The sequence below is a fragment of the Vidua macroura genome, chromosome 11 (assembly GCF_024509145.1).
Source record: "Vidua macroura isolate BioBank_ID:100142 chromosome 11, ASM2450914v1, whole genome shotgun sequence".
Lineage (NCBI taxonomy): Eukaryota > Metazoa > Chordata > Aves > Passeriformes > Viduidae > Vidua > Vidua macroura.
Genome location: NC_071581.1, coordinates 22253275 through 22271510, shown reverse-complemented (window position 1 = coordinate 22271510; position 18236 = coordinate 22253275). Strand labels below are relative to the sequence as shown.

The window sequence follows — 18236 nt, the reverse complement described above, 5'->3', positions numbered from 1 at the left end:
TACAGACTCCAGGCTCTTTCCCTTTGGGATATGAGAAGTTCATCATCTTTGCCATCAGTCAAATTTTAATATTCACCGTTGCTGTGATGAACGTCAGAACGTACTGCAAGCACAGACATAAAAGTGAAACCAAAATGCACTCCTGCCCCCAAAAAAGCCCAAAATAAAAGAGCCAAATCTATCCATTTGACCACTTTAAAATTACTAAAGAAGCAACAAGTTAAAAAATAAAATGAAAAAAAGAAATGTATCAACACACTCTTGCAAACTGATGGAATTGTCCTCTTTAAGCAGCTACTGGAATGCATTTAGTGAACAGTGTGAAGTGGGAGATGAGGGGCCACCACCCAGGCGTGCCCACGCAGACACACGCACACGACCCAGAAGCACAGAGAGAAACAGCATTAGAGATTTATTTCTGAAAAAATCAAATACAGAGGTGAATTCACAAGGAAAAACCAAAAACTGGTTCACCATATTGTCTTAACATTTCATTAAAAAGTAAAGCAAGTGATAATTTAAATTATGAGAAATCCTAATGAGACATTAGGATCTACTTCTGTTAGCTTCTACTCCCATCCCTATCTCTATTTGACAAATAGAGCAGCAGGTGAAGTGTACAGACTGAAATCCTCACATAAAATCCTGCAAAAAAATATTCAGGGTGCACCAACTCCACTCTGCCTTTCTTTTTAAATACATTTTCATTGCCATTTTATAAATGGAATTGTGTGGCCTTTAGGGAATTTCACTTAAAGAACAGATGAGCTCATCAGCGCTGCATTTAATTGCTGCAGGAAAGTTTAGCTTTATCTTCTATATAAAGATTAACAAGTCTAATGAGAACTTATCACAGAATCATGGAGTGGTTTGTGTTGAAAGGGACCTTCAAGAGATCCAGCTCCACCTTCTGCCATGGGCAGGGACACCTTCCACTAGCCCAGGTTGCCCCAAGCCCTCATGTTCAACCTGGTCTTGGACACTTCCAGGGATCATGGGGCAGCCCCAATTTCTGGGGGCAGGAAGAACTTATCCTGGGCTAGGACATGATAGGGACAGCAGAGAACGGAGGGGTTTACGTGAGAACCTAAGCAGGACATTTGCCAGGGCACGGGGGCACTTTTATTAGTTTGGGTTTACATATGGAGATAGAATGTTTTTTCTTAAAAAAAAAAAAAAAAAAAAAAAAAAACAGATACCAACCCATTTCCTGCTTTTGAGTTGCTTTTGCTGTCCGTGCTGAGCTGAGAAAGGACATAGTGAGGCGCTTTGGCACTGTCGGCATCAAAGATATCCATGTTGGACTCTTCGCAATCTCGGCGTTTGATCCCTGGCCTCTGCTTTGGGTTGCGCTTGCGCGATTTACGTGGCACCTCAGTGTTATCATTGTAGGAACTGGTACTCATGTTACTGAAGTTGGAGGGTGAATCCTCCATCCACATACTGCAGCTCTGTTCTGACTCCAATCCACAGCCCTCATCCTGGCAGGACATCCGGCTGTTGTCCAGCAAGTCCTCGGGTGGTGGCGAGATGTACAGGACTGTGTGGCGCTTCGGCGTGGCCGGGTGCTGCTGGGCTGTGTTACTGGTTATCTGCTGCTCACTTACCCCTCGGGTACTTACCCCCACGGCCGCGGAGCAGCTCTCCACTTGCATAGCCTTGCTGTCGGTGACTGAGGTAGAGTAAATGGTAGGGCTGGAAGAGGTGGTAAAGGAGCTGCAAGCACCGCCCATGGAGGAAGAGGAGGGAGCTGAAGAAGCATCTGCGGTGTACAATTCACAAGTAAATACAGGACCCGTGGCGGGGCGTGCGCTGGCTATAGCAGTCCCAGTGAGATCAAGGTGATTTAGGAACCGATTGCTTTCCCCCAAGAAATGTTTGGAATTTGGTTCGGTTTTGGAATGGAAGTGCTTAAAGCAATACAGCCTAGCCAATGCTTTGGAAATGTCCAAACAAGTCTTAGCACGATCCACTGCAATCGAATTTTTTTTACGACTTAACGTTAATTCATACAAATGGCTGCGAGTAAACAGAGCTTTCATTGCCTCAGCTGGACTAATTATTGGTGTAGAAGCCATTTCGTCTAAAATAGCCCCAAAGCAAAGTGCTTATAATCCACATTCAGTGCCAATTAAACAATTTATTGTTGGAAATTTTTTTTTTTTTGAAAAATATGGGACTGTGCTTAGCCACAAAATATTAAAATAAGTTTCTAACCTATGAAGCAGAGAACTACAGGTCATTTTTAATGCAGACACTCCCTGCTTCAGAGGCAAATCCTGGAATAAAAATATGAGAAAATAAATGAGAAAAAGAGCTGCTGATTATTCCATCATAAATGAGAAATAAAATATAAAATCAACCGAGTTGGTAGGCAAAATGGAACTGGTATCAGTCACTATGAGCGAGCTGTTGATTTTGAAGGTTCAAAACAGGGATGAAATATCTGTGTTGGAGACACGCTGATCCAAGGACTGGAAATTTCTGTAATTTGACTTCTTCAGTCACTGGGACCAATTTCTCTCAGACTCTATTGGTGCCTTCCACAGAGACGGCTTGGGACAGACCTCTGAAAATTCACATTAAACAGGAGATTTCTAACACTGTGACTGCAACTTCTGCAGAGGTCCCAGAGTTCAATTTGGTTTAGAAACATGAAAATTATTACACCAAACCCCTGAAGATTTCTGGAGAACGCTATAATTGTTGCCACTGAAGAATTTTAATGGACAAATCAATGGAATATGTCAATTAATTATCCCAGGGGAAGCAGGCCATGCAAACTTATGTCGTTATTTCAATCAGCTGTAGCTCACTGAGGAATAACTGAATTTTACAGTCAGATTTTAGCTTTCTGTGGGGAAACCCTGTTTTCTGTATTTCTACACTGCCACCCACTCTTGATAAACCAGAAGCACTGAAAGAACTTAATTTTGGAAACAAATTGTACATTAAATATATACATAATAATACAATATGTTTGTTCAGCCACTTACTGCTGTCATACAGGTAAATCTCTATTACTAAGAGGAACATGATGTTTTCCTTTTTGCTGCTTGGGATTTTTTTTAAATCCAAAATATCACAATAGTCTCTCAAGTCTAATTAAAAGATTTAGAGACTGCTGGACTATTCTATACAGTTTTAGTTATTTAAAAGTAACAGAACGAAGTATGTTCAGTCATGATACATTTAATTAACAGTAAAACTCAGCCAACTTGCCTATACTGGGAATTACTGGGAGTATCAATGACTGATAATAAAGAATTTTTAAACCATTGCTGTTTCCTACAGCTTTCCTGTGCTAAATGAATGTAAAAGCAAACTTACACCACTTCAAATTTAGAGGTCATTAGTTTATCAATAAACTACTCTGCCTTCCCTGAGCCTCCCAGTGAACCAGGAGCAGCTGAATGATACCAGTTCCATTTTCCAGCTTGTTCTTTGGCAAATACAGTGGCTGAAATTGGAGAATTCAGTCACTTTGCATTCCAATTTAAAGGCAAATTTCTCCTTTCTATATCATGCATTAATTCAATGCTTCCTCCAAAAACATTTATAGGATTGGCAAGAACTATCAAATCTAGATATTCATTTCAGTGACAATATTTAGGAGCTGATTTGCAGCCACTTTGAGTTGAGAGAGCCCGTTGCTATTTGGGATGTTTGTTTTGGTAGTGAGGATTTGTTCCCGTCCATCATCTATACCTGCAGAGAGAAGCAGAAGTGTGCCCAGGGTCCCCTGGAGCTGCAGGGCTGGGGCTGAGTGCCAGGATTTGCCCCAGCAAAGGAACTGAGGGCAGAGCCCGGGGCAGGGCACGCCGGGGTCTGTGGGACAGGGACTCATGGAATCATTACACACACGGAACAGGCAGCAGGGCTTCGACTGCAGGGCTCCTCCTCCAACAGATTAATATCACATTTATCTTTTCACATCAATCCTGGGAGTGTAAGGAAACCTTGGACACTCCAGGCTCAGCTCTGCATGGGCCACGTACACCAAGCACTGGGCTCAGCTGGTGCTTCAGTGCATGTCCTGGCCAGGAATGCAAAACCTGCACCTTTCCCTCACTTTCCTAGGGGAAAAAAAAAATAAATATATCACTGAACCAAATGCTTTTCAGCACAAAAGAGCTGGTGATGGCAGTGTTGTTTTAGGGTGCAGCATTGCAAAATATTATCATTATTGCAATGTCATCATTATTGCTCTCCAAAACAATTTCTGCCCCTTTTTTCTAGAAGTTATATGTACGAATACGTGCATGTGGGCTTTTATAGTTTTAAAATGTAAATAAACATTGTCCATTATAAATTGGTTACTCTCTCCTCCATTTACCAGAGATGCCCCTGTGTAATGGTAAGATTAGGTTTTGGAAATAAACCCAAATTGAACAGTAATAGCAAGAAAACATCTCATTAGCCTTATATAATAAATTAATGCCATTACTATCCTTAAATAAAGTATGATAAATATTACAGCAAATTGAATAAACTGGCTCTATTGGAACAGCCAAATACACAGATTTAAAAACTTTTGGGGGCATAAATTAGAAAAATTAGTAATTGCTTCAGTAACATTTTAAGTTATGAAAATACTAAGAAGCAGTGAAATCTGTGTTTTCACAGAGTATGCAGGCCTTGAGCCAACTCATCTTCCTTTGAACTAATAAATAAACTGGGTCAATCAAATAAGAATTCACCACGTTACTGCAATGAAGAAACAGTGCTTTACATGGCTCCCATTTGGGTCCATCATTTTATTCCAAAGCCAGTGACATTTGTATCTGGCATCCAAATGAGATTTCTTGGATGAACATGCTGCATTTTGGAAAATAAGTAATTCAGTAATTTTAACTTAACTTGTGCTGCTTCACAAGGTGAGAGCATACACACACCTTCCCCAGCTTTGAGCATTCCTTTTATTTTACTTTCTTTAGGCACATATTAATGGGCACGGGCACAGGTGGCTCAGGATTTGCAATTAACAGTGCATGCAATGACAAATACATGTATGTATTTTTAAGTGAGTAGGTACATTTTGAAATAGAAGACTGAGTGTATTTCATTTAACAGTCTCAAAATCAAACTTGCTTTCAGAGCAATGACACTGAACAGAAGCCAAAAGCTTATCATGGCAAGTGTGCAGCTTCAGGAATAGAAATGAAATGTGCATCAGCATCACAAGGTGGGTTTTTTTCCTCCTTTTTTAAATAAAAAATAAGAGAAAAGAATATTCCACATCAGAGCAACTGTGATGTTGAAACTAAACTTCCTGAATCTCTTCACTGCCATCACTGTTGCATCAAAGGGAGCTGGAAGAATTCCGATTTTGTTGCCTGTGCTACAAGTTTTTCTCCCCTAAGAGAGGCAGAATTGTGTCAATCAATCCAGCACAAGGACTAAAAGTAAGGGAGCACATAGCAGAGAGCGTCCCTGTGAGCAAAGCAGGGCAGGTTTTTTCTTCTCAGTACCAAAAAACAAAGAAAATTTATTACCTCCTTGCAACCAAGGCAATGACATATTTTTTATATCCTAGTCTCCTGTGAAGTCAAAAAAAGGCATTCAGCCTCTAAAAAAAATATTTGGAAAGGCAGGAGAGAGAAAAAAAATCACTACTTGGCATTAAAGGAGTCTTCTTAGGTAATACCTCTGTTTCAGCCTATCCTGAAATCCTTGTTCACTCTTTTTAAATACCCTTAAATACAACAAGGATTACCAAGTCCTCTAACAGAAACAGTCTCCTGATGACTTTGCTTTTTTAATTGCAAAAGTAAGCCATTTCCCAGACTGGAAATCTTAAGATTATAAAGACAAATACACTGAAGATATTTTTGGTTTCACAAGTTTTCCAGCCACCTGTGCCTGGACACCCAGGACAAGCAAAAAGCCATCAAAGAACTAATTTTTTTCTCAGAACCTCCCCTGCATTCCAGGGTATCCTCTATGTTCTGTGCAGAAAACAAGTGTCAAAAATGAAAACTCACCCACAGGGTGAGGGTTAAGTGGTGCATAAGCTTAATATGTGAAGTATAAGTTTTATTAAATGCGTTGATTTATCTAACATGTCATGTCCTTGGTAAGATTTTTTCATGCTAATTGGTTTATTTGAACCCCTGGACACAGAAGAAAAATTTCAGGACAGACCCAGAAGGAAACTGCAACATTTCCACCATCAACCTTTGTGTTGTCAAAGGTTTCCAAGGTAAAACCCAGAACTTACAAAGTGGCTGCAAACCTGCTTTCAACACCTCACATGCCAAACTTGGGGTTCTACTTTTCTTCTTCTTGTATTACTGATGTCATGTCAAAAACTTTTCCAAAAAGTTTAGTTTCAAATCAGTATCAATCCACTATTCAGAAATAAACAAAAAAAAAAAAATTTTAAAAAAAATTTAAAAAAGAAAGAAAGAAAAGAGACTTATGAAGAAGTCTGAAAACAAGACCGACCTATACCCTGGGTGAGATTGGATGGGTTAAGTGTCTCTGGCACTATTTGTCTTCACTATTGACAGACACTGTCACACAACCCACCACTCGATGCCTGTCTCTGAATGGCGAAGCTAGAATGCAAGTTAAGTGTATTAATAGAGAAAAAAACTAGCATCCCAGCAAATATCATAAAGCAATCCAATTCACCAGTTATTAAACACACTCAGATTCAAGATAGGTAGGTTAATTTAATTTACATTAAGCCCAACAGTGTAAATTCCCCTTTACATTCCCATGCTGACCCAAGCAGTGTATTATTATACTTTGGGTAAATACATCAATCAATGGTTTTGTTATGACTCCCATTATTCAATTAACACTCAAGTTTAGGTTTCTAAGGAGGACTTTTGTTAGTGGCTCACACACACCAATTCCATGGATCTCAGATCCTTCCCACTCAGTGTAAAAGGCTGATTCCAAGCAAGCAGAACTCTGGGATCCACAGCTGCTCTCTCCAAGCCCTGCCTGCCACCCCTCAGCACCTCCCCAGCTCCCTGCAGGAGAGCTTAGGATCAGTGGATTTGGCAAAGAACACCTCAATTCAAGAAACAGACTCTTTTAGCTTTTAGATATAGGGGTGGGTTTTTCCTAAGAAGTCAAGAACTGCTCTTGGCCTTCACGATGCTGCTACAGAAGGAGGTGCCCAAGCAGAGGCACAACAGGATTGTTCTTGCCCCTCACGGCCTTGGTTGTCCATAATTCCTTATGGAACAGGGAATTCTCCTGCCACAAAGTAGTTCTCAAGTCCTTCTGACCTAATAACAGCAGCCACCTAACGCAAGAAATTGTTGTAAGAAAAAAACTTCACGGAATGATGGAACGGTTTCTGTTTGATTGAGCAGTTCTAGAAAATTGAGTGTACTGACCATATGAAATTCATGAAGACTGAAAATAAATTAAATTTAGAAAAAAGATGTGAACTAGATGTGAAATTCATCAAGACTGAAAGCATACAATTTAGGAAAAAGATATGAACTAGACATGAATACCAATATAAATATGGAATTCTAAGGAAGCTCATGGAGCAGGAAGGCCCTCAACACACACATGACTCCATACAATTGGAATATTCCAACTCAATTTAGAGAGAACACACCTAAAATGTTTCCATAAAATAGCAACAGTAAGAAAAATCTTTATCTCTGGCATTTCCCAGCAATGTTGTCTCACCAGAAGATCCTCTGGAACGATGAAGGAACCTCTCCAGGCTAAGCTGACCCTCATCACGACCTGGCCTCTCCAGACTGGGCTCCACCATGGCTCTTTTGGGACATGAACTTCCAGGAGAAACACTTAAACCCATGTACAGGAGCAGGAGGGTGAGTTTTGAATGAGCCTTAGGGTCAGCTTCAAGTTCATTGTGTAAGAAACAAGTATTTGACTCGTGACTGCAGCGAGCAGGCTGCAGACAGAAATCCCTGGAAGACATCCTCCTGGAAATGACAGGAAGGCATTTCCAACTGGGAGGGCGGTGGGAAGAGGAAGGGAAAAGCCTACAAAGAAATGGAAGTTTTTACAGGCATTGGAGACCAACTACAAAGAAGAATCTTTTTTTCTGCTCATTTGTTTACAACGTGCAATCGTAAGCCCAGGATAAGAAAACTGGGGACAGCACTGAGATCCCCTTTGAAATGTCTGGTAATTATTTCTGTATCAACAGGAAAAACTGACTAATGACACCAGGAAGGATGATAACTGAACAAACTATTTTCAGTAAAAATAAAAACTAAGAAGTCCAAGAAGCCACTCAGGGAAAACTAAACCAAAACAAACCCATCTCCATTCTGAGGCCTCATCAGAATCTTCCGTTAGAGAAGGATGAAAAAGCCTTATTTTGGCAGCAGAAAACATGACTCCTTAGCAGCCAGTTTCTACCCTACAGGCAATGCAGGTATCTTTACCCATGCCTCTAAAGCAGCAATTCCGAATCAAAGCCTTATTTTCATAATTAAAATGACCAAAGATGCTTATGGCAACATTTCACTTAAAACTCCAATCAAAAAAGCCAATTACATCTGTTTGGGCAAGTAGATTGTCCCTTTAATTAAAAATAAGTATAAAAAGAAGCCTAAAATTGATCACAAAAAGATAAAGTTTCACCATTGACCTACTATTTTCCTAGGATGTAATCACAGGTGCTTGGGAGCCAGAAGACTTCACTACGTCACAGATTTACTGTAACCCAGTATGGAGAATGCAAAAGAAGAGATCAGTAAATACACTTCAGTAGTACAAAACCTGTTCCCCTTCTGCTGCAGCAAGAACACCACTCTGGAGAATTCCACTGGAGATTAAGAACTGGAAACTGGACAGCAATATAAAAAATATGGAATTATATATATATATATATATATATATATATGCCTCTGTGGGAAATGGAAAGCAGCTTGAGAGATCATCAAGATGAAGCATCTCATTCCAAGTTTTGCTGCAGGAAGAACAAGGGATGGTGAGAAGGGAAGTGAGTTTCTGTAACAGTTCACTGGGGTTCAGAAGGGTCGAGCATTCCTGGCACTGGAGATGGAAGATGAAAAAGCAACACTCATGTAAAGAATATGGTTGAAAATACTCCTGATCATCCCCCAAAGACAAGAACCATGTACTACCTACAAGCTGGAAAGACATCTTTGAAAAAGGACTTAAATTGGCAGAGTGAATTTTAAGCATTTTAAGGTACCAAGTGTCTTGATCAACACAAAAAAAGTTGTTCAGGCTTTTAGAACTGACTGAGGAGAGACTCGAGCATCGCTCCTCACAACTGGAGCTCACAAACACCGTGCAGGAGCACTGGGAAAGCTTCAGGAACATTTATTTCATGTAAAATCTCCAGGCAGAGCACACAATGACATTTCTCAGCATGACTCCCTCATGCATTTCCAGAGACTGGAGATGATTCATATTTAATGTGTTTATGGTGCTGCACCAGGCAAAATCCTCCTTTTCCTGTCCCCTGAACAAAGACACTGGAATTCCAATAGCAAGCACAGAGAACAAGGTTTCCAGGGATAAAAACAGATCTGTTCCCTCCCTTCTGTTTTCCAGAAGAACTACAGAATTAGAAGCTTGAGATAGCAGCTCAAAATCCCAGAGTTCTAATGAAATCATACTTGTCTGATATTCAGAGTGGGCAATGCCTCTTATGTCTGGATTAATGAATAGGAGATACACCTTTATTAACAAATTAATGAAAATCCAATCAGCAACATTTCATTTTCATACTCTTACAACTGTTCTGTAAATCATAAAACAAATTTCCAAATGGAAGAAGAACTAGAAGTCTGTCACTGTGAGGTCATCACTGCTAAAACCAGCCTTATCCTGCTCCTCCAAAAAAACCAGGAGTTAACTGCAGCAGTATTTCCAACTTATAATATGATTTATATGGGACAAAACCCCACAGCAAGGTGACAAAAAGCCTTGAGCAAGTTGAATTTCAGCCAGATATTGCCTTACTTTGCATTCCAGGAAGCAGAGAACAAGCTGTGTGAACTACTAGAGGAGTAGGGAAAAGCTCTGAACACTTTGGATCAATCCCTGTCACGGAATCCTCTCATTATCCAGAGTAATCAGATCTGCAGGGGAATTCTGCATGGTGTGGCTAGCTGTTCAAATTAGCCCTTCCTTTTAAAAAACTAGAGTAAATGAGATTATATACAGCCTTATGCAGACTGAACTATCATTTCCATCTCATTCCTAAAAAAAGGAGATTTTAAGGCAAGTAAGACCAGATTAAAAAAAAAAAATATTTACACAAAACAAGGGAAAAATTTCAGATACAGCACAAGAGGTTGCCAGTCCTTCCTCCTTACCGTGCTCCTGTATAGCATCAGCTCCCCAAAAATCTGCCTACAGTCTGCTATTAAACATTTGGTGTATGCAAATGATAGTCATCTTAATCTTTTGAAATGTAAGTGCAAAATGTGTGTTTGCTTCCCTGTATAAGCACCTGGTTTGCACAAAGCCCAGGATAATTTTCCTCTAAAGACACCCGAGCCAGATCTCTCATTACTACTCAAGGCAGGGTAGCAGACTCAAAGTGTGGTGGCAACTTCTCAAAGATGCTGCAGAAATCCCACAACAATTAAAGAAAATAGTAAACCACCCTTTTCTCTACCAAGGGGGTGCAGCTACAGAAAGAACATAGAACGTGCCATATCCAAACCAGCAATGGAAACAAATCAGGTCTTTGCTCCTCTAGGGTTTTGTCTTGTTGGGTGGGGCAGTTTAAACAGAATTTTGAGCACCTGTCACACCAGGCCCTTGTCCCAAGTCCCTCTCCAGGTCTCCTGAAGCTCCTCTAGGCACTGGAAGAGCTCTAAGGTCACCCTGGACCCTTCTCTTCTCCATGCTGAACAATCCCAGCTCTCAACTTGGTATCAGCTCGGTCTTTGTGACCCTCTGTGGTCTCTGACACTGGAGAGTGTTGATAGGTGAATGATCAGGTCTTCTTTCAGTTTTAACAAGAAGTCTCAACGTTAATTTTAAAAGTTTTTCATTCCAGAAACTTGTGCTGCAGTTTAACCCAAACACACCTAATGAATGTGTCTCAGGTTTTTTAAAGGATCTGGACTGGCTGTTGGCAGATGCCAAATACCTGGAGGCAACAGACTTTTAGTTCCATTCAAGTTTAAGTCTTTTCTGTTAGGTACAGAATTAATTAGCAGTTCAGGCCTGTCTGTGGATTTAGAGTGTAACAGGGTTTGTGGGCTGTTTTTGTTCAGTTGTTTTCAGGATACAAGTTTCTACAAGATTTGGTTGCTGCTGTCTATGAACCAAACCTATCATTAAACACCTTGATTTTAGAAATAGATGCCCAAATTATTTTCTTAGTAAGTGATATAAAAACATCAAATTCTTTCAATATGATAGAAGCATCAAATTCTTTCAATGACCAAATTCCACTGTGCACAGTTAAATCCACAGGTTCTCAGGAGAGGTCTGGCAAAACATGAATGGTGAGCAGTGCTGTAAAGTTTCTCTGACAAACCTACAACCACTTCAGGTTCTGATCAGAATTCCAGGACCATGCAAATCTGGGAAACATTCTCACACAAACATTTAATGCGTATGAACTTGGAGAGAGAGAAACAGGAATAATGCAGCTATCTGAATCCTCACCCTATAGCCTTTTTTTTCCCCTCAAGCAACAATTTAATGCCAATTAGGAAGTGGAACATGACCTTGTAAGAAATACGGGGATCAAATTATGGGAAAAAACCCTTATCCAGTGAAAGGAGACACATCTATAATGGGCAAAATGATCCTTTTTCCCCATTGCACAGATGTGAACTAATATATACAAGTTATTGACAAGAATCCCAGATGCAAGCCAGCACTGAGGCTAATGTCCCAAATCAAAGCTTTGCCCTTGGATTCTCACTTTTTACGTTTAATGAAGATCAGTGAGAGTCTTTAAAGTCTAGAACATAGCTGGGAATAAGAAAAGGATGCAGATTAAAAGGTCATGCCTCTTTTTTATATTGTCAATTAGAAAAATAACTACACTGGTCATTTACAGACTTCCAGCTGATATACATTATATCCTCATGTATTTGAGGACCTTTTACCACATCACACTAGAGATGTGTGTGAAAGGAGTTTAAATACTACACTTCCTCAGGCCCCAATGGGAAACATGACCTTTTCTTCCTCCTCACATTTTGGTAAAAGCTTCATGGCCCAAAATGTCATCTCCCGTTCCATTTTTATCCTAACTAGAATCCACTGGTTTACAGTCAGTGAGCATTCCGCCTTAGTTCCAACCAGGGATTTATTCCCTTGGAAGACAGAGTGCATTCTAGGAGTTAATTGCCTGTGTGGCATAACAGAATACAGGAACAGCTAATTTATTTCCTGTGGAGATGCATATATGAAACACAGCAACCATTATCATAAAACACCTGATGCTTTTGATCACCCAGCTGAATTATACCACCTACATTCTCCTAGAATGAACTCTGTTACTTCTCCACAAGCTCTTTTTTACACTCAGAACTTTGCCAGCACTGTTCATGTTGGCCAGAACATCACAAACCTCAAGAAAACACCAGAATAAAGGAGAGTCCTTACCAGCAGCAACTACAGCTGGAGGCGGCGAACCGGCCTCACCACCGCTTGTTTGGCTCATGGATGCTATGGATGTTTCTCTGGAAGGTGGTAACTGCAGCTCCTTTGGGAGAAGGTCATAGACAGATTCTGTGGAACAAAAAGAACTTGATCAAAAAGTCACCCGTGTCCCACACAAGAAAAGAAATAATGTTTTTGCCTAAAAGATATGAACTATAACCCAACCCTTTCAGAACCTTTGGAAGAAGTTACAGTAAGTGCTTGGAAATAACAGCATGGAAGAAAGTTATTTCAGAAAACAAACAAACATTAAGATGCACATTCTGAAGACCGAAACAAAGGACACAAACTTGTTCAAACAAAGAAATAATTCATGAACTTCCAGAGAAACTGTTCTCATGCAGAACGAAGGGCTGAGGGCAGCACATCATGTGAGAATCTGAGACAAACCTGTTTTCAGAATTCCAACTGTGCAACTGACTTCCTAAGGGAAAAAAAGCCAAATTTAGCACCACCACCCTAACAACATCCTATGGAGTCTTAGAATCACAGACTGGATTTGGGTGGGAAGTGACCTTAAAGCCCATCCACTTCCACCCCCTGCCATGGCAGGGACACCTTCTGCTATCCCAGGCTGCTCCAAACCCCATCCAGCCTGGCCTTGGACACTTCCAGGGATCCAGGGGCAGCCACAGCTGCTCTGGGCACCCTGGGCCAGGGCCTCCCCAGCCTCACAGGGAAGAATTCAAGAATTCCTTCCCAGTATCTGATGTCTGGCAGTAGAAGCCATTCCCTGTGTTCTGTCACTCCAGGCCATGTCCCCAGTCCCTCTCCAGCTCTCCTGGAGCCCCTTCAGGTGTTGGAAGGGGCTCTAAGATGCCCCCTGGAGCCTTCTCCTCTCCAGGTGAGCACCCCCAGCTCTCCCAGCCTGGCTCCAGAGCCAAGGGGCTCCAGCCCTTGGATCAATGACCTCCTCAGGGGTTGCTCCAACAGCTCCATGTCTTCCCTGTGCTGTATTAATCCCGTGGGTTTGATCTCTCTTCCTCATTGTGTGTTACCCATGAGACCTCCTAAGGTTCCCCCCTAAGAGCTTGCTCCATCCTCTCGTTTTTACAGCCCTCAAGTCAATTCCAGCCCCCTCTACACCTGCAGCCTCAGGTGTGCTCACCAGGGGTTTCAGGATAGAGGCTGGGTGTCGTATTTTAGACCACATTTCAAGTACCTTGGTCTTTATCAATGAAGCATGAAATTAAAGATTTGCTCTTAATGGTCTTGTGATCTTTGGCAATGTGCTTCAATTCTAATGCTGGCTTTTCCTTCCCTCCCTCTTTATCATATTGTTGGAATTATTCACAAAGATCAGAATTGTGCTGTTTCTGGATTACTGCAAAATCATGTGCTCCCTGAGAAAAAATTATCCTGTGGGAGTCTTGGATGTAAGCATACCTCTAAAGCAAAAGGCTTGACAGAACCTTCGCCACATTGGAGAGTCAAAAATAAATTTCTTAAACAAAAAAATCCCCAAGAATCAACCCAAAGAGACAAGCTCTCAATTACCCAAGAACTTGGGGTTTCGAAAGGAACTTTTGTAGTCAACTCTGAGAATATTATGAGTCATGATAGATGATGATGACAATTCACTCCTCTCAGAGGATTTCTTGAGGAGAAAGGAAGTGTGTGTACATATTCAACTTACACATGAAATATAAAGCATTCTATAGTTACCTGCAGACACACACTGTTGCAATCCCTCATTTTGGAGCCCCTCACTAAACATTTCGAGTAGCAGCAGCCCTGAACACCTGCCTGTGATTCTCCTGTCCTGCTAAAGGTAGAAGTGCCAGTGCCAGCTGGAGTAAAGGCTGGTGCTCATTTACGAGGGCTTGTAGAAACTGCTGCCTCATCTCTGAGGAAAAGCAAACGCAGCCGCTCCTTGTAGTACAACAGGAGCAAAAGTGAGAACAAATGTTACCTTCCAATCCCCTCCAAACCGTTCTGTGAATCTATGAACTCATGGCAGAGGTGATGGTCAAATCCAAGCTTTCAGGGGAAAAACAACTCCCCTGGCTTTTCTTGCAATCAGATGCAGCTTCACAGTCTAAAACACACCATTACTGAACTGCAGATCAACACTTTTCAGAGGATTCCCAAGTGCCTGGGTACCTTTAAGAACTCTTGCTGCCACAAATCTACTCCACACTCATCAGACTTCAAATGAAACTTTGTGTTTTCACCTAAACACAAGCCAATGTTTATATATGCTGAACTATAAATAGCATTAAAGCAAAAACTGACAAATTCCAGAAACATGAGAGTTGTTGCAAGGAAACTGATTCTTCCCCGGAGGATACACCTCCCCCCATGCCTCACACTGTCCTAAGAGCTGAAGCTACTGCCCCTCTCCATCACCACATTTTACACGTGTGTGCACTCACCAACACTGAGAACATTAAACTTCCTGCTAGAATTTTACGTTGATTCATGCAGAAAACACCCACTAAAGGCAAAGGCTGCTGCAGAAGTGCAGTATTATATTTGGAAGCAAAAATAGCATTTCAACATCATTACGTATTTCTACATAATTAGCAAGACAAAGATGTGTAGACAGAATTCCTGCTTCCAGCAGCCAGCACTGAATCAATGAGGAAGTTTAAGCTGCCTGACAGCACTAAGTGTCCTGTAATTTATTGCTGATTTCAATTCCTTTGACAAATACATTGGTTGATCCCAAGTTCCTAGGGTTTTTTTTCCTGGAAGAAGCTCCATCCATACCCAACAATTAAACACATTTTCTATCTCCCTACAGGAAGCAAGGAACATGTGTTTCAGGATTAGTGTTATTATGAACTATAAACAAGATAACACACAAACCAGATAACCAAACACTAGTGATCAGCCAGAAGTCCCACACACTCATTTCCCGACACAAATCCTCACCTGCATAAAGTTAATCAGTTATCAGACATTATCTACAGTAAACTTCCAAGTCTCTTATCTTGCCCCAAAATATCTTGCCTAGACAAGTCCAGCTTCACAAATTCTCCTCCCAAAACCAAGGACACACAGGGATAGGCAGATTTACAAAAAGTATTTTAAGTGTCAAATTTCTTCAACTGCCCTTTATCCGATTATCCTGCCCTTATAATCTCTCATCTGAGATCAGCTGCTTGGAACTTTGATCTTCCTGCCAGTTGTACTGATAGTCCAGAAAATTCTATTTCACATGGTTATATGGACCAGAACCACACCAAACATGGGATCAGGATCCAACAACACAGCACTTGGAATCAGGAAAGAGAAGATTCTGCTGTGTACTACTCGAACCTGCACACAACATTCTGAATTTAAATATTAGTAAAAAATAATCAAGAAATTAAGGAAGGAATTGTTCCCTGTGAGGGTGGGGAGGCCCTAGCACAGGGTGCTCGGAGAAGCTGTGGCTGCACTTGGATTCCTGGAAGTGCCCAAGGCCAGGTTGGACAGGACTTGGAGCAAACTGGGATAGTTCCACCCATGGCAGGGGGTGGAACTGGCTGGGCTTTAAGGTCCCTTTCAACACAAACCTTTCCAGGATTCTCTGGAATTGGGTCATTTCAAGTTAAAACAACTGCACAATAGGTGTATGTGGCAAGGCTGGACACATGACCACCAGTCCACACAAAATACATCCTTGGGTCAACATGGACCTGGATCAGTCCCAGCAGCTGGTGACAGGATCTCTGTCTTCGAGGGGGAGAGGAGAGGCCTTGGAAAGATTCAGGAAAAATAATGCTGAGAAGGTACAAAACAGTGTGTGAAACTGATGTGGTGATGCTGCAGTAGCAGTGGTGATGCTGCTGGTGGTTTGTGATGGCAAACCAAATTCTACGAAGTCCTTCACCTCCTGTTTTACTCATTTCCCCTCAGTGCACACACACAGTTACCCTTTTCTAGGAATGATTTTGTATTTCTGCACACAACCTAACCAGGCTGAGTTACAGACCTGGGCTACAGCAAAGTCTGAGTGCTCGGCCATCCCCACCAGCAGCAAATACCTCTGGAATTCCATCCTCATCCTCACAGCACCAAGGGACCTTTCAGAAACACAGCACACCTTGTGACCTGCAACATCACATTCCTCCTCACTCACCAGCATGCTGTGATTCCATTTAAACTTTATTTTTAGGAACAGAGCAATTAAGCTTACAGGAGCAAAGAGAACACAACACAACTGCTTGGACATGTCCCATACAAAGCCCAGCTTTTCCCAAAGAGTAGGTATTCCCAGCATGGAGAGTGCTCTCCCTCCTCATGGAAAAAGTCTGCTGTAAGGCAGAAAACCAAGTGCACATGGATCCTCTATTCCACCACACACAGCACTTTCTTCTCTGGGCCATGAATCCTCCATGACTTTCTGGCTGCACCTACACAGACATTTCAGCTGCACAGAATAAAAACTGTGATTTCTAGAAATTTAGTGCCCTGTTATCTTGTGCTGTGCTGGTACTGGCTCAGGGTGTTACAGAACCTCTCTGTCCTCAAACCTTTTGTGACACAAATTGAACTGAGATCCTTCTGGTTGGTTGACCAAATTGCTGCTACCTGTAACTCAGCACCTGGTGATGCTGGGAGCACAGAGACAAGGAAAAGAGCAGAGAATACCCAATTCCAATGTTTAAAACAACAGCAGCTCATTCACAAGGAATGCAGACATCCTCACTTTGCCAGGACCTCCAAACACTTTAAACATTACAGGGATTTTCTTTACATACAGAAAAGATACCCCTAAGCTTTGCTACTCCATATCAAAAGCTAAGCCATGCTACCCAGAACTAACACAGCTGGAAGCCAAGTCACAAACCCGATAGAGAAGTTTGCTCTGGCCTGCAGGCAAGTGAGGCCACAACTAATGCAGAGGGCCCTGGCTGCAGCTCCAGCTCCAGCACCACTTCTCCAGGCTGTTCCCAGGCCCAGCCTGGAGGAGGTTGTTGGAATCCAGCCCCAGCTCTCCTCCAGCTCACCTGTGTCTGTCCCACCACTGAGACCTGCTCCTGGGACTTCACCCCCTGTAATGCCAGGGGCTCCTCCAGCAGCATCCCTTCAATCCTCACCCCTGGACTAACAGGAAATGACAGGTTTGCTGCTCCACAGAAATCATGTGGAGAGCAAGATCGATACAATGGGAGAAGATGAGAACCACCTGAGTTATCAGCACTAGCAGCAGAGATGGGGCATTTTCCACTTGCTGCTGACATTTTTTGCCCTTAAGGAAAGGTACATCCTGGAAATCCCTTACCACTTCCATGACCTCATGAAGAGCAGCCAAGTTAATCCTTGTCTTTAATAAGCTCCCAGCACTGAATGGCTGCCCATTTGATCCCCACTGATACTCCTCTCCTCAACATGGTTTAATACCCGCACAGATTTGGCTGCTTCTTCCAAAGCCATTTCCTTGCTGCAGCACATGACAGTCACACCAGAGATTAGACAAAACCTTGGTGTCCTCCTCTAATCAGCTGGCAGCATTGGAGCAGAAATCTCTTCTAATGATATTCACTAAGCTGATCAAAAAAACAAGCAAGCAAACAGGCCAAGAAAGTTGTTTATATGGAACTGAGATTAAAAAACAATTAGAAATCATGAAGCAGCAAGTAGCCTCTGCTACATGGGGGACACCAATAAGGTGAAGTGAGCACACATGC

General features: G+C 41.8%; 1 protein-coding gene across 6 annotated transcripts in view; it reads right to left on the bottom strand.

The window, feature by feature from the left end:
* Positions 1 to 18236, bottom strand: part of NFAT5 (nuclear factor of activated T cells 5) — a 55491-nt gene that overhangs the window by 24852 nt on the left and 12403 nt on the right. For 4 of the 6 annotated variants that reach the window (XM_053987647.1, XM_053987642.1, XM_053987643.1 and 1 more), the window contains exons 2-3: positions 12559 to 12684; positions 1204 to 1762 (exon numbers count right to left, since the gene is read on the bottom strand). In XM_053987647.1, the coding sequence (XP_053843622.1) occupies positions 1204 to 1762; positions 12559 to 12684 (685 nt within the window). Of the gene's footprint in view, positions 1 to 1203; positions 1763 to 2217; positions 2280 to 6447; positions 6561 to 12558; positions 12685 to 18236 lie in introns of those variants that run through there. The other 2 variants (XM_053987645.1, XM_053987646.1) reach the window with 2 other exon arrangements.